The sequence below is a fragment of the Saccopteryx bilineata genome, chromosome 5 (assembly GCF_036850765.1).
Source record: "Saccopteryx bilineata isolate mSacBil1 chromosome 5, mSacBil1_pri_phased_curated, whole genome shotgun sequence".
Taxonomy (NCBI): domain Eukaryota; kingdom Metazoa; phylum Chordata; class Mammalia; order Chiroptera; family Emballonuridae; genus Saccopteryx; species Saccopteryx bilineata.
This window is the reverse complement of record NC_089494.1, coordinates 209,375,060-209,400,724: the sequence shown is the minus strand read 5'-3', so window position 1 is coordinate 209,400,724 and position 25,665 is coordinate 209,375,060. Positions and strand designations below refer to the sequence as shown.

Genomic DNA, 25,665 nt, shown 5'->3' with positions numbered 1-25,665 from the left:
GTCCATATCTTTCTCATTCCCTTTCATTTTCTTTCACCAGGCCCTCTGAGGCATGTATTTTATTACCAGCACAAGGCATCCCTTTCTAAATCTATAAGCCTGATTGTTCAGATGTCACTTGTAAGGATTTTGGGTTTGGCTCCAACCTTTCTAAATCTATAAGCTTGATTGTTCAGGTATCACTTGTAAGGGTATTGGGTTCAGCTCCAACCTATCTTTCAGCCATTCCTCCTGTCACCGTCGGGTTCCTTATGCTGAAGCCCTGCAGAAGGGTATTGGGTTCAGCTCCAATCTATCTTTCAGCCATTCCTCCTGTCACCGTCGGGTTCCTTATGCTGAAGCCCTGCAGAAGGGTATTGGGTTCAGCTCCAATCTATCTTTCAGCCATTCCTCCTGTCACCCTCGGGTTCCTTATGCTGAAGCCCTGCAGAACTACACGTTGTTCTCCCGGGACACGTCCCTCCTGTGCCTCTTGTCCTTGTAGACCCTGTTCCCTGTGCCTGCAATATCATCTCCCACCACTCGCCAGCGTTCCTCTCAGCACCCACCCAACTTTCAAGATGTAGCCAAAATCTGCTAAGTTTTGCACATTGTATATGCTGCCAATACAATACTAGTCCTATTGCATATTGATTATCTACCTGGTCCACTTTCCTGCATTCATGGGGAATGTGAAATTCTCAAAAACAAATATCTTGTTTTAGGCTTCTTTATATCTCTGAAATTTATTTAGCACAGTGCTTGGTATGAAATAATGCAACTAGTCAATTAATAAAAGTTTATTTAGCGTCTCCTAAGTGCCAACTGCTGTGCCAGTATTATAGAAAATAAAACTACAGGCAAGGGTTTTAAAATAAAACATTGTGATTTATTGAACAATTCTTATATAGAAGGGAGGATCGGGAGGAGGGAGAGAAATAGCTAGATACTTACCACACACTAATTTCTTAATATTTTTAAATTATAGGCCTTTATACAGAAGTATTACTTAAGTCATTTTTCCCCAAGAATCAGGTCACAGTGGAGGAAAGTGCCTTCTGACCATAAAGAAGGGGAGAGGAGACCTCAGGACCCTGGAAGGGAGGGCGAGTTGTTGCTATTGGCATTAATTGAAAGAGGTTACAGTGTTTTTCCAGTAAAATATCTAGCGTCTATCATTTTGTTTAGACTAACTTTTTTTTTTATTTTTCCCTTGAGCTGCTGACATGTAATGCTGTATTCTTACAGATGGACTAATTTCTTTGTCACTAAGCATGGGCATATTATGGTGAATAAGTCAGACATTGCCCTGTTCTCTTAAGCTTACAGTCTAGTAGGAAAGATGGTCAGTAAACAATTAAGTATGAATGATTAATCATTGTAATTGTGCACAGTGCTGCAAAGGAGTAGAGCTTTCTATAATTAATTGAAGGAAAGGATGAATTATTTCTAATTATTGTTCTATATGAATGTTATACCTTTTTGTGTTTTTTTGGGGGGGTCTACTGTGTGTTGTAATGGGATGCTTTTATTATTTACCTTCTGTTACTATATTTCACTTCAAACTAAAAAAATCTCACCTCACAGGCAAAATAAAAATATCTTCTACTTGAAGTTATTAGAAATTTCTAAGGACTTTTTCTTTCTGTTTCCCTGTGGGAATATTTCTTAACACCCTTAGGACTTCCCAGTGCTGCATCCATCTGCCCCTCCCCTCATCACGGTTGTGATTTAACCTTTTACCTATATCACCCGTCAGCATCCCAAATAGTGAGTGTTCCCTCCTATTCATCCGTTATATCTCAGATCACATGGAACTTCTTTAGCAGGCTTCTCTGATAATCCCTCCCAGCCTTCTCACATACACCACTATAGACATAGTGAAGAACTTCTCAACATTATTGTGATTGTCATTTGTTTGTGTCATTATTTGATTAATGTTTGCACACTAACTTGGCAATTAACAAGAGCAAAGATCAGATTATGTTTCTGCCCATTTTATTTTCAACATCTAACAGTCCAAAAAGTGTTTGTACAATAAATAAATGAATAAGTTTACCTTATTTGTAGATCAAGGATATCATAAAAATTTTAAAATGATATTCCTAAGCTGTATTATTAGGAACACAAATGTACTACAAGATTTTATATAGGTTTTAATTTTTTAAAAAGGGGAAAGGAATTGGTCAAATTGGTGTGAGAAATTGAGATGAAATAAAATCAAACATAAATTAACTGTGATGGTTCCCAGAGGCTGTACTGTGGTAATATAGTAAGCACTGTGGCTCTCTGAGAGAATACGTAATAGTATTCGTATTTGACCCTGGAAGTTTGTTGTTTTAACCCCAAAACAATATCTATATATAACGATATGTATTTGTATTTATTTCATACATTAATCTTGAAAAGCAGGAATAATTACAAAAGTTAAATCTTTAACAAACAGACCCTGTACATATATACCTTTTAGTCAAAACAAGTGGGAAGGAAAGAGCAACACTTTGGCTTTTGCTTTTGCTTGCCCCTGTCCCGTGGCTGAGCTGGCTGGCTCGCTTTGGATAGACATCAGGAGGGTCATGTGGTTTTAAATTTTAGTTAGTGTTTTTTATTTATATAGCTTAAAATCTGTTTTGCAATTATAAATATTACTATCGACCCTGACCTGGCAATTTGGTACCATGGAGCATTCGGTCACTTGGGGATTGGATTCATGCGGTTGATTAACACATTTCACTCCTATTAATAGGAGAATAATCCTAAAAACATATTAAAACCCATATTTTCATTTATAACTGCCAAGTTGTTCATACCATAGTTGTGGTCTGGATTGGTGAAGACTGGCTGCTAGAACAGGAAAGCCTGGTGCCGAGGAGCGTAGGCTCTGTGGGTCATGCCGCCAGAGTTCACATCTGTGTCTGCATCTCTCTGGGAGACAAGCACACATGAGGTTCTTGGGAGAAATAAATGTGCTAATACCTCTAAAGAACTAGTGTTTACATCTAGTAAGTACTCAATACATATTAGCTACTAGAGTAAACTTATTCTAAAACATATTTAAGGTGGGCAACAGCAATATCTAAAACAATGCAAGTGAGAAATAGTTAAGAAAAATGAAAAGCAAGGCTGGAGCTAAAATGCAGCCAAGAATAAGGCTGCTGCTAGATGGACATATTATCAAATATTCATGGATATATTCTCAGTCACAAGCACATTGATTTTTATATACTGGTGCTGAATATATTTGGAGAATTTGTTTAATTGAATATAAATTATACTTATTGTGATTGGGTCACTAATTTCATCCTGAGAGCTTTTTAGTAGGAAAAAAAATTACTAGTTTTTTAATAAAGTGTCTTTAATATGAAAAATAAACACATGTTCAGGATAAATAAAACATTTGCTGATATTAAACCAAAAAATAATTTCTCCATGCAGGTCCTTATAATCAAGAAACTATGTGGTGGACTAAGTAATGTCTATAATATGCTGTTAAGTTTAATGAAGTGGCCAGATTTTCTAGAGCTATTTTTTTTTATTGTTTAAGCGCAGATTAGAGATACCTCTGGCATGAGTTTCTTTTATTTCATCAGACATTTCTTCTCATTCTCTGTTTTTGGGTCATTCTCCTCTTCTCAACATCTAAACCAGTGGTTCTCAACAAGCTCCCCACTGGAATCATCTGGGGGCTTTTAAAAAATAGCTGACTGAGCCCAACACAGAACAATTAAATCAGAATACAAGTTGGACTTGAGCATTAGTACTTTTTGAAACCTAGGAGATTGTAATGCTGTCAGAGTTGAGGTTGAGTGCTTAGAAGATTGAGCCTAGGGCTTCAGATTTTACACCTGAGCCACTCCCTAGGTGATCCTTTCTAGCTCTATAGCTTTAAATACCATCTGTATCCCCCTACATGCTAGACCCATGTAACCCACTGTCTGCTGACCACTCCACTTGGATGGCCACTCACTAGACATCTCAAAACATACCATGTACACATGCAGTCTTCATTTTACTCCCCAGTCTTCCCTTTTTAGTAAGTGGCATCATCGTCACTTCACCCAGTTGCTTAGGCTATCCTTGACTTCTCTTTTTCTCTCACACCCTGTGTCTTATCCATTAGCCACCATGATCTTACCATCTCCACTACTAAGATCTGATCAAAGTACCACCCATGCTATTACTCTATTCACTTACTCTGCACTCTTTCCTTTGTAGAACTTATTACTATGTAAAATTTTATTATATGTGTATTTGCTCATTTGAATAATGTCCTTCTTGAATAAATGTATCCATGATCTAAATTTTTGGCCAAATTTGGGCAGGTTTTTAAAATATCTACAGACACTGGTGGTCAGGATTCAGTCAGTCCTCCCTAATACTCTTTCTCTCAAAGGAACTCCAGATGTTTTAAAAAAGTAAACTTGAAACAATATTTGACTAGTTAAAAGTGAGACAGCTGGGCACTGGTCAGATGGCTCATTTGGTTAGAGCATTATCCTGAAGCACAGAGGCTGTTGGTTTGATCCCTGGTCAGGGCACATACAGGAACAGATCCATGTCCCTGTCTCTCTTTCTACCCCCCACCTCTGCTCTTCTGCTCTCACTAAAATCAGTAAGTAAATATGTGTGTGTGTATATGTGTGTATGTGTGTATATGTGTGTGTGTGTGTGTGTGTGTGTGTATCTCAGTGAGATGATTGGCCCAAAGTGTAGGGAAGACAACTGAAGGACTAATAAATAGCAAATCAAACCAGCCAGGTCTTGACCAGATACAAAGGTATTAAAGCTTGGCCCATTTAAAGCATGAAGAAGGCTTGGATCTGAGTGCTTTGTAACAATATCCAAAATCATTTGAACAATTTAATACAGAAAAAACAGCTGACATTGGAATAGATAATGTACAGTACATGAAATTCAGAGGCAAGAGAGTGCAGTATTGAGATCCACTAAGGGCTATTTTGTTAATGAGCAATGTGTTTTCCTTCGTGCAGTTTTCTCAATGATTTTTCCTTTTAAACCAGACCATGGTATGAGTCAGTGTGTTGGGATGACTCAGTTTTTCCTTATCTAGAGAAAGTGACAAAGGAAAACCCCACATATGAGATTCCAGCTCGTATTGGGTTTGCCGTTTTGCTTTATCTGCTGATGCAGGTACAAGCAGGTTTTTGAAACTTTGCCTTATGGAAAAGGATGTTGAGACTTGTTTCCTGTTGCCATTGAAAATAGATCTATAATCATGATAAACATTGCAAAATGGTAGACTTTGGCTCTTGTAAGGAAGAAGTTTCTAACAGTCTGGGCTAAATAATATGCCCTTCTCATGTTTTTATGGAAAATCACTTATCAGTGGGAAAAGATGGGAGGGAAATACATAGAGGGATTGAAGTAGAAACAAAACAAATTTCTACTTACATCAAAATTTGTCTTCTCTGACCTGTGGTGACACCGTGGATAAAGTGTCAATCTGCAATGCTGAGGTCGCTCATTCAAAACCCTGGGCTTTCCTGGTCGAGGTACAGCAACTACTATGACTTGCTGCTTTTCGCTCTCCCCACTCCTCTCTCTAAAATCAATAAATAATATCTTAAAGTAAAATATGATTTTAAAAATCTGTCTTCTCTAAGACCTTTAACTGTTCCCAGTCAGCCACAGTAGATAACAATGGTCTGTGCCAACACTATACCTTCTTTTAGTATGGAACCTATCATACTGAATTATTATTCTGATTTACATATCTAGCTTTCACATGAAAATAGAAAATTGTGAATCTCCATTGCTTAGCATGGTTCTGGGATTATTTCTTGATAATTGAATAAATATTGGTAGGGCATGAACTGGAAATGTCCACCAAAGTAAACTCATTTAGGCAATACTAACAAAAAAGTTGATACTCTAAAATAAAGCATATTTTATCATTTGTTCTAGCTCTTAAAAATTTTTTTTCCAATGATTTGAGAGAGAGAAAGGGTGAGAACAGGGGTGGAAGAGAAAGAGAGAGAGAGAGAGAGAGAGAGAGAGAAGCATAAACTCGCAGTTTCACTTAATTGTTCCATCTGGTTGTGTACTCATTGATTGTGTCTCCTACATGTCCTGACTGGGGGTCAAACCTGCAACCTCTCGTGCTCTGGGTCAATGCTTTATACACTGAGCCACCCAGCCATTTGCTATTTATTTTTAAATAGCAAATATTATTTTCTTCAAATTAGCACTCTCTTAGTTGTCAACAACTCTTTGCTACAATCTACAATTTTGCATGAATTACAGAGGTCATGATAGTCTAGAGAACTCAGGTGGCTCCATGTAGACAATTCTTGATTTACTGTGGACTTTTATACAGTAAGAAGTGTACCTTGCCCAGCAATTAATTAATACCTTTGAGCAGAACTAAGATTCTAGGAGATAGGTTCTCAGTCTTTTATTCTTGCTGTATCTTATAAATGTGATGGAATGTACTGGGCACAATGCAGTTGCTAAAGGCTCTGCTTATAAAAATTTTAAAATCTGTGCCTGTGTAATAGTTGGAAAAATCAGGTTTTTTCCAGGGCTGTTATCATATGAGCAATAAGGAGATAAAACTGAGCAGAGAAAAAAAATCATTTGAAGGTCATTTATATGCATCATTCTATGGAGTAGCTGTTGCAACTTGTTAGTATTAGCTATCCTCAGGAAAAAACTAAGGAGGTAGAAAGGATTATGTGCAACAAGTTAAAGGATCCATTGAAGAAAAGTAGTGAGATACCAGAACTGAAAATAAGAATGACAAGAATTTTCACAATGTCAAGTAAGAGAGGTTAAATAAGAATATAGTTAGCAGGTGTCACAAGTTCAGCCATAACAGAAGTGAGGCCAGTCAGTCACTAAAGTAGTACTCAGTAAAAATTTATTGTGTACACCCCATAAAATAGTTTACAAACAGAGCTCTCAAATCAAAACATGGAATGAGGTGCAGGGGTACATTGTTATAAAGCAGCTTGTATCAGTGAGAAAGCAGGGAGTATTTATTCTTCACAGTGATTGATTTCAATATTAGAATTTTCTTAAAGAATAAGGAATTAGTTAATGGTTGCCTCATATCAACCTTAGAAAACAGTTCAAGGTTTGCTTATGATTTTCAAAGGCATAAGCAAGACATGATCCAGGTCAAATTAGCCTTGGTAAAGAAATTAATTAAGCTTTGCTTATATGACTAAACTGGTTTTCTGGTTTTGTCTCCATTTGTGTGTGTGTGTGTGTGTGTGTGTGTGTGTCATAGAGAGAGAGAGAGAGAGAGAGAGAGAGAGAGAAGAGAAGAGAGAGAAAGGAGGGAGGGAGAGAGATGAGAAGCATCAACTCATAGTCACAGCAATGTATTTGTACATTGATTGCTCCCTTTTTTTTTTTTTAGTGAGAGGAGGGGAGGCAGAGAGACAGACTCCCACATGTGCTCCAACCAGGATCCACCCGGCAAGCCCACTAGATGGTGATGCTCTGCCCATATGGGGCCACCATTCTGTTGCTAAGCAATGAAGCCTTTTTTTTTTTAGCATCTGAGGCTGAGGCCACGGAGCCATTCTCAGTGCCCAAGGCCAACTCACTCAAACCAATTGAGCCATTGCTGTGGGACAGGAAGAGAGAGAGGGGAAAAGGGTTGGGAAGGGGTGGAGAAGCAGATGGTCTGTGTGCCCTGACTGGGAATTAAACCTGAGAGATGCATATACCAGTCTGATGCTCTACCACGGATCCAGCCAGCCAGGGTCCAATGATTGCTTCTTATAGTGCCTTTATGGGGATGCCCCAGCTGAGTCAGTGACCCCTTGTTCAAGCCAGTGACCTTGGGCTTCAAGCTAGCAACCATGGGATATCTTTGATCCCATGCTCAAGATGGCAATCCTACACTCAAGCTGGTGAGTCTGAACTCAAGCTGGATAAACCCTTGCTCAAGGCAGTGATCTCAGGGTTTAGAACCTGGGACCTCAGCAACCCAGGTTCATGCTCTATTTACTGCATCACCACCAGTCAGGCTACATTTGTTTTTTATTTTAACACAGAATAGCTAGCTCTCAGGACCAGGAACAGGTGTCAAGAGGCAGAGACATTATTTGAAAACATTTGCTGTTAAGTACCTTGATTCACCTCTCTTTTGCTATCATTATCGGGTTTACTGAAAACCATTCCATGGTTTGATGTCAGCATGGTCAGAAACTGATCCATCAAGTTTAAATATGACTTTGATATTTCACATGGTTCTCTCTAGTCAAACTTACTTAGAAGTAAATAACAAGGGAAGTGGAGTTACCCAGAAGATATTTTGATGTTGATTGAAAGTCATCTCAGTATTTTTTTTCTTTTATCATGTTCCTTGGGAAAAACTCATGGGAACAATATTCCCAGAGTTTGTACAATTTCAAAATTATTTGCATCCTTTAATCTTGAAGGACAGAAAAACCTTTGACTCCCAATTTCTTTGTATAAGTCTCTTACAGGTATTGCTCTGCTGTTTCTGAAGTTAAATGTAAAACTTTGAATTTTTACCTTGTTTATTATAGGATTCTTTTTTAATCTTTAAAATTCAGCTATTTTATTGCAATGTGTGTCAGCGTTGACCATTGTAAGTCAATTTGTATGGATTCAAGTCTTTTCCTCCAGTTTTTGTGACTTTAGGTTCTTATTTAAAACATTTTTGACATAACGTTTGATCATAATATTAAACTTTTTCATAACAACATTTTGCTGTTGAGCTTATTGGTACGTTGGTAAATTCTTTAAATTTTTTCTTTTGCCTTTTTCTTGAGTCTGCCACTTTTAAATGTATCCTTTTATTTACTTAAGAAATTGCATATATTAAAATTCACTCTTTTTGGTATATAGTTCCATGAATTGAAACAAAGGCATAGAGTCATCTAAACTACCAGTAAAATCTGAACAGTTCTATCATCACCCATGTCCTTTTGGGTTTAACCTTATATAGTATACTTTCAATGCTTTGTCAAATGCTTTTATAAATTACTTATTCCTGAACGAATTGGATTTCTTGGATCTGCTGTTGGCAAGATACTTCTCTAAGGGGTGTAGAGGAGGGAGAGGGCAGCTTTCAGATTCCTCCTTCACCACCTTCACAGAGGCAAAGGGCTGCCTTCCTGCTGAAATGGCTCCCCTGTGTGAGTCTTTGTGCCACCACCTGCTGTGAACTACACTGGGTCCAAGAGGGCTTCCTCAGCCTTTCCTCTTGTTCTATCGGCTACAGATGTTTGCATTTTCATGGAAATCTTTTACCTTCAGGAAGTCTATGTTTGCAGTTATCTTCAGAGATCCCTTGCGGTTGGCTGTCTTGTTATTCTCTGCATTTCTCTGCTGCCTTTCTCCCTGTATGGGATGAACTAACTCTGCTGCTCCTGGGGAACCACATGTTGTTAGATTCTGTGGAAAATTTGTCCTCTAGTTTTTCTAATAGAGCTTGTACAGTTTTCTAGTTGTATGTTATCCAAGAAGGGAAGAGAGAAGAGACTGTTTCCCACAACCATGTTCACGCCAGAAACCCTTCCTTTGCACTCTTCTCCGCCTTTCTTTGTCTCACCCCTCTTCCTTGGCTCTCACTCTAACCACTGGGATCCCTCTGTCTGCTAGCCTCTCTTATTCATACACCACTTTATTAAAGCATGTGTGAGTACTTTCTGTTAAAGCCTAGACTTTTTCATCATTTCCTAAACACGTAATTTTAAAGTCGGTCATTTTTTCCTGGCAATCTTTTGGTTTGGGATGCCTTTTTCTTTCTTCGCTGGTTAGTGTGCACCTACTTATGCTTTTGTCTTAATAAAGTATATCACCTCTTTTAGGAACTCTTTTTTGTTGCCTCCTCAAGAGGGGGCAGCTGCCAAGATAAGATGAGGGAGAATTAATCTCTATCCTGTGCTGTCACAATATGTTGCCTAGTGCATTTACCTTGCTGTTTTCAATATTTATATATCTTATTATCAAGCTGATGTGTGACTGCTGTGTCTGTGTATTCACTTGTCAATACAGAACTTTCAAATGCTGGGTTTCTAGGATCCTACTGATAGCTCTCCCCTGGTGGTCAGCACCTACCCTGCTCTGGTCTTACTTGCTTTCCCAGTGCTCAGTTGAAGGGTACAGTAATATGGGTCATCTACATTTTCTTATCTAGCTTTAATTTGTAAAGTGATTAATCATTTCAAAGCAGTTTTTTAATGCTTAGAATGTAAAAGCTAAGTAGTTATTAATGGAAGTTCTTCTGCATACAGGTGATGCCACCGTAACAATAGCTCACAGATACACCCCCAAAGAACAACTGAAGATCCATACACAGCTGGCAGATATTATCATAGTAGCTGCAGGTAAGTCTTTAGTGGGTGTTATTTGGTGGAATATCACTAGCAGAGTAATTCCTGTCCTAATTGCTGATATGTCTGTAAGAATTCCTTTATCGGAGAGTTAGGGATATGTATGATTAAATTCCATCAGCTGGATTCTGTCTGTTGGCAGCCATCATCTTGGTTTATTATTGTGCCTATGTTAGCATTTGTCACTTATAGAAAACCTGAACAGCATTTGGAATGACAGATTAAACACAGGAACAGATGTGTCTTTGCCAGTTCCTCTGGCAGACATGATTGCTTCTCAACATGAATGACTTACGGGATACTGGTAGGAAACGCTGTCGGTGGGATGGTCATGGCTAGCACATGTTGGACCTGACAGGCCATGGTAAAAACTTTGACATAAGCTAAGATGGCTGAGAGCAGGACATCGGCAGGGCCTGCCTTTTGTTTCTAAAAGATGACTTCCACTGGGTGAAGAAGAATTGACACTGGAAAGGCAAGAGTAGAAACAGTTATTACACTTGTATTTAATGAATCTAGGGTTTTTTCCTAATTTGTTTTACATTTGAAAATACAAGATGGTTCTACCCTTTACCTCTACCTTTACTCTTGCCACAGAGTATTTCTACATTACAGACATTGTGACTCTTCTTGCTTTAACAAAGGCCTGAATGAGAGCCTTTTAAATATTGTTTGTCAATTAGATGTTCTGGTAATTTCTAGACTTTATGTTTGAATTGCTGAGTATTTACAAACTATGAAGGACGAGTAAAAGTTTAATAAGAAATTGAGTTTAATGGAGAATAAGGATAGTTTAAATTAGTGTCAACCAAATTTAATTCACTTTCTTATTCTAATATAGGACGTTTTATGGAACTCAAAATATATATGTGATAAATTTAGATGGAGTACTTTGCCTTTTTGTAGAGTAAAAATAGAAATAATCCCATTTTAGAAGTCATCAGTAAGCTGTTAACCACATTGCTGTTTTTCTAAGAAATTATATGCAGGTGATATGCAAAATGCAACATTTTAAACTGGATTGACAGAAGACAGATATTTGGAAAGGCAGTAAACTTTGTCAGACCACAGATCAACATTAGGTACAACACTGCTACAGCAACTAAGAGGACCGTGGAAGATAAATGATATAGTGACTTCTTCTGAGAAGTACTTGAATTCATACACAAGACTTAGAATTTGGTGAGGAGAGAAGAATTGAGTGGTCATCTTTGTCCATCTCTAACTTTAGACAAAATAAAATTTACATTATTTTTAAAGGTGTTATTAAATTGACTCTAATATTAACAACTTATAAAGAATATTTCACAATTGATCTTAGTTTCCATTTATCTATTATAATACTGAATGTCTATTTTCTTCCAGTGGGACAAATTCCCAGTATACATTCGTATTTATGTTTTTCTTGTTATGAGAGTTGACAAATGTGTAATCACAATCCTCTTTCAAGAACCACTGACTTTCTGTGTGATTAAATCAAACCATATATCACAAGCTTCAACTTAAGTCATGCTTGAGTTTCTCCCATAGACTCCCTGTGTGCTCCTTTATAAAGGCCTAAAGCTGCACTGTGTCAAAGGTGTTAAAAAATAAGACAGAAAAAGGAAAATATGTGAAAAATGGAAACGAAGGATTCATTCTATATAAAATTAACAAAATAGGAGCCTGGAGGTATTCAGGTCTCTATGATGAGACAGTATTGAGGCTTTATTACCACAGCCATCCTACTGAGGGTATCCTCTTGCCAGCAGAGGGCGCCAGTCCCGTGTGCAAGCTATTTTAGACCACCAGTTGTATACACACCATCTATTCCTGGCCAGAAGACACTTTGAATGAAGGTAGTACAAACTGTTATTGTTGTTGTCTTGTATTTGAACTCCAGTGTCTCTAACAAGACAGAGCTCTGTATATAGCCCTGAGGAAATAAACATTTTTGTAGTGGGAAATTTCAAGGAAGAAAATTGAGAATTTATAAGAAATAATTAAAGTTTGCTACGTTTTCACTTCCTTAATCACCTAGAGAATTTGAGGATAAAGTATGAGATATTAGTAAATCACAGTGAAATCATAGAGAAGGCATGAATTAATATTAAAAAAGAAATTTTATATAAGTAGATAATAATGATATATAACTAAAATGATCACTTCATGTATTCTGTGTAGGAAATAAACAAATACAATTAGCAGTGGGTATTGAACAAGGAGATAGTGATCTAATGGCAGAGTTAGCTGGAACAGGGAGGACTGGATTGTTGTCCTAACTAGAATGTTAGCATATATGGAAGCATTCCCATCTAAAAGTCAGGGAGAGTAGAAGGAGGAGTCAGGAGTGATACATCAGAAACACTGATAATGTCCGAGATGGCAGTACAGTGTGTGGTGATGAAATCTTGGAATGGGCTTACAGAGGAAAAGTAAAAGAGGAGATGTGTGAAATCCTGGGACATGACTAAAATTCATATTTAGCTTATATTCATATTTATCTCACTTCTCCAGTTTCTCAAACTCTCATAGTTGTAACCTTATAGTTTTAACTATATAGCACTTTACATTTTAAACATCTCCCCAAAATTTAAGATTTAGACTAATTTAGAATCTCAAATCTAGAAGCCAGATCCCATCAAACTATGCCTTTAGAAATGAAAGGCTCTAAGTCCCTATTCAAAGCTACCTCTCTGAGTTCACAGAGAGAATTAATCTGCTCCTAGGACACTTTGCTGTACCAAAGTTATAACGCTTAACACTTGTTTATAGTTGTCTAATACCTTCCCATTGACTATATCAGGGACAGGAGTTTTTCTTGCTGTTACTTAGAACAATATCTGACATTGTAGGTATTCAATAAATGTTTGCTGCATTGGTTTTGAGGTTACAACTACAACAAAGACTTCTTCAAATGGATACAAATTTAGCTGATAAGTTTTTAAGAATATAAATTTTATAAAGATGGATTTCTTTTATTTTGTTTGTTATTGTAAAGTAATTGATAAAACCATAGAAGTGAAATATTGTTTACAATGAAAGAGGAGTTTAGATCATTAAGTGGATGAGTGGACTGATCTGAGTTTAAATGTTAAGATTAAGAAATTATGAGAAGGGTGAAGAAAGAGACTACCATAGACAGCTAAAATACAGGGAATTAAACAGTTGAATAGCCCCACTTGTCTGCGGGGATACATTTCAGGACCCCCAGGGGATTCCTGAAACTGCAGGTAGTACCAAATCCTCTATATTCTATGTTTTTTCTTATACATACATACCTATGATAAATATTAATTTAGTCCTGACCAGTTGGCTCAGCAGTAGAGCATTGGCCTGGCATATGGAAGTCCTAGGTTCAATTACCAGTCAGGGCACACAGGAGAAGCGCCCATCTTCTCCACCCCTCCTACTCCCTTTTCTCCCTCTCTTTTTCTCTCTTTCTTCCCCTCCCACCCCTATGGCTTGAATGAGCAAGTTGGCCCTGGGGCTCTGAGGAGGGCTCCATGCCTTACCTTAAGCATCAAACTAGCTTGGTTGCCAAGCAATGGAGCGGCGACCCAAATGGGCACAAAATCACCCCAGATGTTTATGTGGGGTGGATTCTGGTCAGGGTACATGTGGGAAGTCTGTTTTTCTGCCTCCCTGCCTCTCACTTTGATAAAAAATATAAAAATGAAAATAAGATTAATTTATAAATTACAGTAAGAGATTAACAACATAAGAATAAACTAAAAGTTTATATGATTGTATGCTCTTGCCTTCTCTCCTTGTCTCTTTCAGTATTTTATTGTAAGATACTCACCTTTTCACTTAAAGGAAGCATTTTTCATCTTCTTTTTTGGCATATTCACATTGCCAGCATCACTACTGGAGCTTTGGGACATTATTAAGTAAAATAAGGGTTACTGGAACAAAAATGTTGTATTACCATGACAACTAAGTACCCATGATAACTAAGACAACTCCTCCGTGAGTAAGGAGGGGAGCATATGAGCATACGTGTGCTGGACAAAGGGGTGATTCATGTCCCAGGCTGTATGGCGCAGGACAGCACAATCCCCCGCAGACCACACAAAGTTTTATCACACTACTCAGAACGGTGCACAATTTAAAGCTTATGAATTATTTATTTCTGGAATTTTTTATTAATATTTTTGGATCTGGGTTGACCACAGGTAACTGAAACCACAGAAGATGAAACCAATGGCAAAGGGGTACTGCTATAGTTATGGGGAAGGCTAAATGGTTTGTGTAAGGCTAACGATGGAGACGGTAAAGCTAGCCAGAGGGCACCTTATTATTATTTCTCATCTTTCTCCTTTTCTGTCTGTCCCTGTTCTATTCCCCTCTTTCACTAAAAAAAAAAAAAAATCCTTTCGTTCTCTCATATGTCATTCTTCCAGGAAACTGGTAGAAATCCTACATTTGTACAGGCCCTAGTAGTTGTCATTATTCAGGCCGAATAGGCAAATTTTTCCCAGACATTGTCCAAAGGACTCTCCACCCATCTGAGTAAACTTTGTAGAACTAGCTTCATTCAGAAAATGAGCTGCTGAGTCAATGACACTTGCCTGTTATTATTAACCTTTGGATACAGTGTCATAGTTGGTGAAAGCTGACATTTTGTCCACTAAGTCATCCCTTTTAGCATGATGAATGAACCTTCACAGTCGTAACTCTAGCGTCTCTATTGCAACACTTTTAATGATAGACACTGTAAAATAAAAAAAGATAAATGGGTAATTAGTAGAGTAATTTGGAATATTCATAATTACTCGTTGTAAAATACGAAGTGACCAACCAACCTCTTTTCACCACTTCTCCCATCATATTATCAAGATACACACCCATCAAACATCATCCTCGGTTCTCAACACAGTATGTCCTCTCCCTTTGAGCAAGGTTAGTCATTTTCAAGATGACAGGATACTGAGAAGCTCCAAGGGGTGGGATATGGAAACAGTCTATATTCCACCATCTACAGCTCATGTAACTTGGGAGTGGAACTTACTCCCTTATAGCCCTGGGTGCTTCCTGAGAGGATGCCAGTTTGATGGTCATGATCACTAATGCTATTATTCTTCCCCTATTCTTCTTCTTCTCTGTCTTGTACCCTTTAGCCTCGGCCTCTCCACTTAGAATTCCTTCCTGACTTATTAAATTTGTCATTTATCTTAATTTTGTCAGTTATTGTCAATGGTATAGAGTAGTGTAAATGTACAGGCCTTGCTAGAGTAAGAATTTCAGAATTTAAATCTCAGCTCTGCCACTTGCTAATTGTATAACCTAGGTCAAATCATCACATCATTCTGAGCCTCAGTCTCTTCAGTGGGAGGAATAGTAATGACCTCTAGCAGAGGGTTGTTAAGCCAGCCAATCCATGTAAAGAGCACAGTCCCTAGCATGTTGCAAATACTCTAGTAAATGTTATTGTATGCTAATATGTTATGTTAGTTCTTCGCAGGCCATGGCATGTGAATATTTAACAATAATTTAGAAATAATTAGAAATAACAAATCAGTTGATTATTAAGCTAGAACTTTGATATAACTAAAAGAATATATTTTTAGTTACCTTTTAAAAATTGAATTTATGAGGGTGACACTAATTAACATAAGTAAACGGGGGTCCTTGGATTACAACACAGTTCTATTTCTATGACAGTGATGTAAGCCAAACTTTGGTGTAAGTTGAACCACACCCTAGCCTAACACAAACCAGAAACAAAACACTTGCACTTTTAACAGTCCAAAATGGCGTAGGGAAGTATGCTGGGGATGCCAACTCCCTCACTCATAGCCCCATTACTACCGCCATGCACAGCTAAGCTAGTTCGCCCACATGGTCCATAAGTATGATGCTAATGGCGTAAGCCAAAACACTCATGTTTCAGTTTTTTTGTTTTTTTTTTTACATTTTTATGGGAGTGTCATAAACTCAAAACGTTGTATGTCAAGACTTGTTGTAACCCGAGGATCCCCTGTACAGGTTTCTGGTGCTCAATTCTGCAACACATCTCTGTATACCATATTGTATGTTCATCACCCAGCCCTCCCCCCACCAAGTCGAATGTTTGTGTCCCCATTCCCTCCTCCACCTGCCTCCCTCCTAGCAATCACCACACTGTGGTCTGGGCCTATGAAGTTTCGTATTCTTTTATTTTGTCCTTTTTTGCTCTATCCCTCCACCTCCCTATCCCAGTCCCCCTGCCTCACCCCTGGTAGCGGTCAGCCTTCTCTCTATGTATAAGTCTGTCTCTATTTTGCTTATTAGTTCATTTTGTTTATTAGATTCCACATATGAGTGAAATCATATGGTACACGTCTTTCTCCGACTGACTTATTTTACTTATCATAATGATCTCCAGGTTCATCCATGCTGTCGCAAATTTTTGATTACTTTTAATACTAACATAATATCAAAGTTGACTATTACAAACATGAATAAATTAATCTAAGAAGTGGCTTACACAAAGAGAACAACTTCATAAAAGCTTAGTTTTTACTTAAGGTTTGTGGCTTCCCAGGACGATACCAGCCTTTGCCCACAGCTGTGTATCAGTTTTTGCTGAGTAAGTCCCTTGTCGCCTCACTCTCTTTTGGACCAGTCTGACTTTGTGAGGGGTTAGGAGAGGCAGAGGCACTTAGGTGAAGGGGTTCGTTCTCTCAGACCTTTGCCCAGTCTCCTCTCTTTCTGCCTCCTCTCACCTCCCCATTCCTGCCCCACAGTCTGTCCCCAGAGCCTGAGTTACCAAGTAGGCAAAGCCTCACTGATCCACGACAAACAAGCTTTATCAAAATAGAAGAGGATGCTTGACTGTAGATTTTTTTCTCTGATGTCAGTAGTATATGGTTACTGTAAAAATCTAGAAAACATGGACAATAAGAAAGGGAAAACACCCAAACTCCCAGAAAAAGCCAGCCATAGTTAATTTTATGTCTAGCCTTCAATTATTCTATATTTACTATATGTAAATTTAAATATTATACAACTTGTTCACCTGTACATACTGTTTGTATTTTATAGCTCCACAGTCTCTATGTGTTCTCATAAAATGCATTCTTCTAAAACACAATTTCTAACAACTCCATGGTGTTAATGCTGTGAATATACTATAATTTATTTAATCAATTCTTGATTGGTGGACAGTTAGATTGTTCTGGGTTTTTTTTATTATCATGGTAATTCAGTAAAAAACTGTGAGCATCACTGTAAACACCTAAGATTATTTGAACAAGGTGCCATTAATATTTATTATATTGGTCTTAAGTTATTTATTTGCTTATAAATGATTACTCACATTCTCAAAAACAAAATTAACATGTATAAATGTTAACTTATACATATATATGTTTTTCACAGCCTGTATTTCCTGTTCATGCTTGCATTTCTGGTCTGTTCGTGGTGGATTTGCCATGACCATCCAATGCTTTTTTATCAAATGCATTTTATTTCCATTATATGATTTCACCATGTTACCCAGTTGACCTGCTTTTTCCAGCCTTAAGTCTCACTGCCTATTATATTATATATTCATAGTATTTTTTTCTATAATAGAAAGCCTGGTTTCAGTAAGATGTATTTCTCATGCCTATTATTTATTTTAGTGCTTTATAAAACAGGAAGAAATTGTTTTCTCAATCCTTTATGGTCTGATCATTTGATTTATGGATTCAGGTTACCTAGTTTTTGCTTGAAACATCAGTTGGCTTGTTAATTCTTATTCTTTAAAACCTAGGATCTAAAAACAATGCTTTTGAATGTGCTCTGGACTTTTTTTGTTCACCTAGTCTATTTTTCTGATCGCTCAATCTATTTTTTTCTATTTATTATTTTACCCCTGTGCTGTCCATTCAACTTTCTTGATGCTCTGGTCATGACATTTAGGATTAACATAGTAGTAGGGATTAAAAGCCCACTATTTCTCTGTTAGTAATTGATTATTTCTACATTAAAACAGAATAGGTTCTAAGGTAGCTAATCTATATCTAATAATAAGTAGTGCCTATGTCCATGATATTTGGTGTATCAGTAAATACACCAAGAAAAATCTATTCTAGAGCTCTGTGCTCTTTTAACATACATACCTTGAAAATTATTACTCATTTTAGCTAGTGACTCTAATAAATGCTATATGTAATATACTGAGGAGGAAATTTAAAACATATTTTTTTCTACCATACCTTCACTGGACTTGCATGTTTCTAGTTTGTTTGTTTATTTATTTATTTATTTATTTATTTATTTATTTATTTAGAGAGAGAGGGGGACAGAGACAGAAAGAGAGACAGAGAGAGGGACAGATAGGGACAAACAAGAAGGGAGAGAGATGAGAAGTGTCAGTTCTTCGTTGCAGCACTTTAGTTATTTATTGATTACTTTCTCATATGTGCTTTGACCAGGGGACTACAGCAGAATGAGTGACCCCTTGGTCAATCCAGTGACCTTGGACTCAAACCAGTGACCATGGGGTCATGTCTATGATCCCACGCTCAAGTTGGTGAGCCTGTGCTCAAGCCAGCGACCTTGGGGTTTTGAACCTGGGCCCTCTGCATTCCAGGTCGATGCTCTATCCACTGTCTCACTGCTTGGTCAGGTTATTAAATTTTTAATAGATCTTATTTTATATGAGGTTGTATCCATCATAGCTTAAAGTTGTGCAAAAGCTATCTAACAACACCCATATAAGACATAAAATATACCTTAATATTATTTAAAATTTATATACCTCATGCTAACATGAGATGACATTAGGTGCCTTTATTTAAAGTAGAAAAGTCCTCTTTTAAACATCATATTGCAAACTTTGAAATGTAACAAAATAATAAGAGTAGAATGGAAATACAGAGGACCTAGATGAGAGAGGTGATGAGTCTCTAAAGTCTAGTAAGAATTACAGTTGGGCAGTATGGAAGGTGACCACATTGAGGTGACAGCACTGAAGTGATGTCCACTGAATTGTGACCTCCAGTAGCCAGGATCATGTTTTATTTATTCTTATATTTCTTGAACCTAATGAAGAACCTTGCACTGGGAATTAGAAAACTCATTGTTGAATGAATAAACTGCCTTCTTTAGCATTCAGGTGCTTATCTTTAAGCTTTTTTCCTAGAAGTTGAGGAGAGACTTTATAGGGGCAGATGATCTCTTCAAGATCCATTCAACCTTAATACCTTGTTTGGGCTGTTCCACTTCACAAGGGCTTAATATGGCATTGCATCAGCACCGCTGACTCAGGGTTGCTCCTTCAGAGTTCAGAGGTGAGGTAGGGAGGAGGCAGAGAAACAGCTGAGAAATAATGACTGTCTTCAATGAAAGAATAAGAAAATACTTTGCCTTCCTGTCTGGTGTGGGTAGCAATATGAGCCCTTCTTTGGTGAAGTCATCATTTCTCTGGTGTATTCAGAGTGTGTGGTATTACTGAATGTCTCTTCCAAACATGTGTTGACTGGAAGAAAGTGAAATGATTTCATTATCTATAGGCAGTTATTATTAGTTGCGGTTTTGCGGTAGCATTCACCCATCTAATTAAAATACAGGAAAATTGAAAAATTTTTTAAAAAAAATCAAAGATTAACTGTCATGCTTCAACACTTGTATAATCCATATGTTTGAAATGGGCTGTGGAGAGTCTGACTGTGCACCCTGCTGCCGGCTGTAGGTGTGGCTGTGGTTCTGAGGAACAGTGATGAGGAGGAAGGAGTCAGTGGCAGCGGCCTGTATCTCCTCAGACGGCTTTCTGGGGAAGCCCTTCCTCTTTGTTTATATGGTCAGGAAAGGGTTTCTGTCTCTGTCCCCTCATCTTTCACCTAAATGGATTGCCTTCAAATTTATTTCTGATTTGGTTAATTGATAATTGCTTCCTTTAGAAGGACTTACCTTTGTTACAAAACCTGAGGATTAATGTGGGTCTTCTCTCAAGTGTCTTTTCTGAGTGTGCATATTGCAGGCGATTGGCTTAGTGTCATAGCATCTAAATGTGCCCTTCAAATCAAGACAGTAATCAATATTGGGGATCAGCTATTATATTGCAAAAAAGCAGGTCTATTTCCATAATTTTTCTATTGAGTTTCTATTATGTTTCATAATTCATATTTACATTTATTTTAAAGGTGACCAGGAAGGTTTCCTGTCTTTGTAAAATACACACACAGCAAAAGACATATTATAATGTACATGTGACACACAATATCATAGTAAATGAAAATCCCTTCATGTTTATTGAGTAATATAAGTTTTTATAGGTTGCTAAGATATCATCCCAGATTTACATTTTTGATTAAAAAAATATTTAAAGGGATTATCTCCCTACTTTATGCTAAGTTTTCTGACTTTTTAGTGGAAGCTATGCAAAGTAGTACCAAATGGTTAGAAATAACTCAGAGCATGGTGTTACGTTACCATGGGTGCTAGATGAGATAGTAAACTTGAGCACACTTTTTCAAATACAAATAAATAGATTTGAAAACTTGTTTTGAATATAAGCTTGTGAACAGACATTATCTCAGTTTCCTAAATACAGCATCTAGGAACTTATCCTATTGAGAATTGTAATGAGGCTTATAGAGATAATATTTAAGGATATCCATTGCAGATTTATTTATGATAGCAAAAAGTTGGAAACAGTCTAGATACTCAACAACACAGGAACTTTTAATGAATGATGGTATATCTATAAAAAGGAATTATTATTGTTTTTTTTTAACAGTGAGAGAGTCAGAGAGAGGGATAGATAGGGACAGACAGACAGGAAGGAAGAGAGATGAGAAGCATCAATCAGTTTTTCATTGCAACACCTTAGTTGTTCATTGATTGCTTTCTAATATGTGCCTTGACTGTGGGGCTACAGCAGACCGAGTAACTCCTTGCTTGAACCAGTGATCTTGGCTCCAAGCTGGTGATCTTTGCTCAAACCAAATGAGCAGACGCTCAAGCTGGTGACCTCGGGGTCTCAAACCTGGGCTGGGTCCTCCGCATCCCAGTCTGACACTCTATCCACTACACCACTGCCTGGTCAGGCTAAAAAGGAATGTTTACAGCCAATTATATTCTGAAAAATAATTACATTAGATTACATCCATCGTAGAAATCCAAATATGATCAACCCCCCTGCATATTACCACACACAAACTGACAAATAGAAAAACAAAAATGGAACAAAAACATACAACCTGAGAAGAGTGGTTACCTATGACTAATGGTAATATAGGTGATCAATATTGATTATTTCTGCATCTTATCTGAATTCTCTAAGTAAATTCTCCAAGATGTGCTTATTTCATAATTATAAAATAAAATTTTAAAATGTTAAGATGACCCATTTCCAGTTTGTGGCAATATTATGCCTGCTGTCTATGTTGTTTTATGGAGCTGTTAACCTTTTAATATAGAGGAACATGGGAGTGGTGTACTACACAGAAATGACTTGTCTTCTACAAAGAACCAAACATGTTATTCAAGTGACTTTTCTTGAGAGAAAAGAAGAAATTAAAAGAGATGTGAACTAAATGGCTGAATTGAAATGGGATATAAATTATACCTCATAAAGCTTATAAAAAAGACGAGAAACTGAAAGACCTAAGGATGCTAAAATTGAGGGTAATTTTGGCTTTTAAGCTCATTTGCAAAGACATAGTAAAAAGAAGTCATCTAGTTTTTAATTAGCACTAAGAGGAAGGAGTGGGGCAAGACTGTGAGGAAAAGGGAAGCCTCTACCCACTCTCATTTGAGCTCCTGACTTCCACCTTTGCCATCCGATTTCCAGCAGTTCTTGCTGCTGAAGTTCTTTCTTCCTTCCTCAACATCCTAGAGCTATCCACATGTCTTTCAGTAATGCCTGTTCTACTACAGTCAGCAGAGGACACATCCAGATTTTAACTGAAGTAAGTTCTATAATAAATAGGGGCATCCATTTTTTTGTCCTTCTGTAAATATTTTAAAACTTAGAAAAACCTATCTAGTTTCAATTTTATCTGATTCAGCTCCAGCATTAGTTAGTCCCTGAGATTTCTAAAATGATAGATAAGGTTTGGCAAAAGTAGGTTTACAGTTGTGACTGTTCAAAACACAGACTTTATTCTTATTTTATTATTTATTAATTATTGTATTATTTTCCATAAGAACAACTGTAAACCTACTTTTGTTCCACCCTGTATGTAGGGACATTGAAAAAATTTTTTTAATTTTTATTTATTTATTTATTTTTAAATATACAGGAGACAGACAGTGAGAGAGAAAGAGGGGGGAGAAGCAGGAAGCATCAATTCATAGTAGTTGCTTCCCATATGTGCCTTGACTGGGTAAGCCCAGGGTTTTGAACCAGTGACCTCAGCATTCTAGGTCAACACTTGATCTGCTGCACCACCACAAGTCAGGCCAAAAGTTTTTCTACATAATTAAAACATTTTTATATTTCTGAGCATCACAGGATGTTATTTTTTTAATTTAGTGATTATCAAACAGATTTTAAAATCTTTGTATAGAGTTTCAAAATAGGTTTTTTTCAATATTTTTTAAAAAATATCAGTGTTTAACATATACCAGTCAATCAATGCAATACACCATATCAACAAAACTAAAGATAAAAATTATATGATCCTATCAATAGATGCAGAAAAGGCATTCAATAGGTACAGTATCCATTACTGTTTAAAACAATAAAATGGTATAGAAGGAAAGTACCTCAACATAACAAAGGCCATATATGAAAAACCACCAGTCAATAGCATACTAAACAGTGAAAAACTGAAAGTTTTGCCTCTAAAATAAGGAACACCACAAGGATGCCCATTCTCTCCACTCTTACTCAACATAGTTCTGGAAATCTTAGCCAGAGAGATCAGGCAAGAGAAAGAAATAAAAGGCGTCCATATCAGGAAAGAAGAAGTAAAGATATCCCTTTTTGCAGATGACATGATCCTGTATATAGAAAATCCCAAGATTTCATTAAAAAACTATTAGAAACAATAAACAAATATAGTAAAGCTGCAGGATACAAAATTAATATACAAAAGTCTACTGCTTTCCTATAAGCCAACAATGAAATTTCAGAAAATGAATCGTCATGAAGACATAAAACAATAAATATATATATATGAAAAGATGCTCTTCACTAGATATTAGAGAAATGCAAATCAAAACTACAATAAGATACTACCTTACACCTGTTAGATTGGCTGTTATCAACAAGACAGGTAATAACAAGTATTGTAGAGGTTGTAGAGAAAACGGAACGCTCATACGCTGCTGATGGGATTGTGTACTGTTACAGCCATTATGGAAGACAATATGGTAGTTCCTCAAAAAATTAAAAATAGAGCTATCATATGACCCAGCATCCCCCTACTGGATATCTATCCAAAAAACTTGACAATATTGTTATGCAAAGATGCATGCACCCCCATGTTCATTGCAGCATTATTCACAGTGGCCAAGACATAGAAACAACCAAAGTGTCCCTTGATAGAGGATTAGGTAAAGATGGAATACTACTCAGCCATATGAAATGATGACATACTCCCATTTATGACAACATTGGTGAACCTGGAGAACATTATACTAAGTGAAATAAGTAAATCAGAAAAAGGTAAGAGAACTATATGATTTCACACATATGTGGGATATAAAACTGAAACTCATGGACATAGTTAAAAGTGAAACAATTCAGGGGAGAGGGGAGTAAAGAGGGACAGATACACAGTGATGGGAAAGAATTTGACTTTGGGTGATGGGCACACAGTACAATCAACCATTGAAATACTATAGAAATGTTTACCTGAAACCTATGTACTCTTATTGATTAATGTCACCCCATTAAATTTAATTTCTAAATAAATAAATAAATATCAGTGTTCATAAGGTTTGTTAATGACAAGAATATTTATTGAGCACTTTTGAAAAATCATCTTACTTAAACCTTTAACATCTTTCTGAGGTCAGTAGGCATTTATCCCTATTTTATAGTTGTAAAAAGTTCAGGCTTGAAGTGAAATGATTTGTCCGTGGTCATATTCTGAAGTGACTGAATCAAGACTTGAACCATACCTTACTCTAAGACCCCTGGTCTTAATTCTTCATTCTGCTGTTGGCTATTTATGCCATGATTTGGGAAAGTGGGATGTGCTTTTATTTTCCTTGTTCATTTATTTTATCTTAAGTGCAAGTGTTATAATAATTGAAGAAGCAGATATCAAGCATGTATAACTGTTTCTCAGAAATTTATGGTTATGTTGATCACATTCCACATTTTATTAGTAACACTTTTTAATAGAACTGAAGGGTCATACTTAGAGAAGACAAAAAACCAGCATGTGTTTAGCTCTGCAAAGTTTGCAGATTGTGGCCCTGGCCGGTTGGCTCAGTGGTAGAGCGTCGGCCTGGCGTGCGGAAGTCCCGGGTTCGATTCCCGGCCAGGGCACACAGGAGAAGCACCCATCTGCTTCTCCACCCTTCCCCCTCTCCTTCCTCTCTGTCTCTCTCTTCCCCTCCCGCAGCGAGGCTCCATTGGAGCAAAGATGGCCCGGGCGCTGGGGATGGCTCCTTGGCCTCTGCCCCAGGTGCTAGAGTGGCTCTGGTCACAAAAGAGTGATGCCCCGGAGGGGCAGAGCGTTGCCCCCTGGTGGGCGTGCCAGGTGGATCCCGGTCGGGCACATGCGGGAGTCTGTCGGACTGTCTCTCCCCGTTTCCAGCTTCAGAAAAAAAAATAATAAAAAATAAATTAAAGTTTACAGATTGTGACTACAGCTTTCTGTCTGCTAATAAATAACATTTCACATTCATGTATTTAAATAGTAAAAGACTTGGTTTTTCCTTAGTCGCCTGGAGTATTACTACATTTTTATTCCAGTTCTGCTTTTACAAAATTCAGTCTGTCACGTGTGTCCCTTTCATAATGCATGGCAGTTATGAAAACATACCCTCACAAAGTGATAATGACATTCTTTAGGAATTAATAATCTGTTGAAAGGAGCAAAAATTACCCCTCTATTCCATTCCTTTTTTTTTATAGACCCATATCTTTTTTTCTGCAAAATTTGTGTTCCAATTGGAAAAACTTTAAGCTCCCGGGATTTTTTTTTTTTTTACTTTGATGGCCAAGAAATTAACCTGTAAGTCAAATCAAAATATTTTTTACCTGTTGTTTATTTGTACGTATTTATTAAATATATACATTTTTACCATCATATATTCCCCATTTTTTCTTATGGAATTTGGCCTGTAAACTCTAAGTTGAAACTAATTGGTACACCATTAATCCTAGAATAATTATGTCAAGAAAAGGCTCCTTTTTCACCCTACCACCAATGAGACAAAAAAATAATCACTCACTAATTATGACATTGGTTTCCTGGAATCAACTGGAGATCAT

At 37.1% G+C, this 25,665-nt stretch overlaps 1 protein-coding gene across 2 annotated transcripts in view; it reads left to right on the top strand.

The window, feature by feature from the left end:
* MTHFD2L (methylenetetrahydrofolate dehydrogenase (NADP+ dependent) 2 like) overlaps positions 1-25,665 on the top strand; it is a 114,773-nt gene that overhangs the window by 44,811 nt on the left and 44,297 nt on the right. For both annotated transcript variants that reach the window (XM_066281203.1, XM_066281202.1), the window contains exon 6: positions 10,218-10,310. In XM_066281203.1, the coding sequence (XP_066137300.1) occupies positions 10,218-10,310 (93 nt within the window). The remainder of the gene's footprint in view (positions 1-10,217; positions 10,311-25,665) is intronic.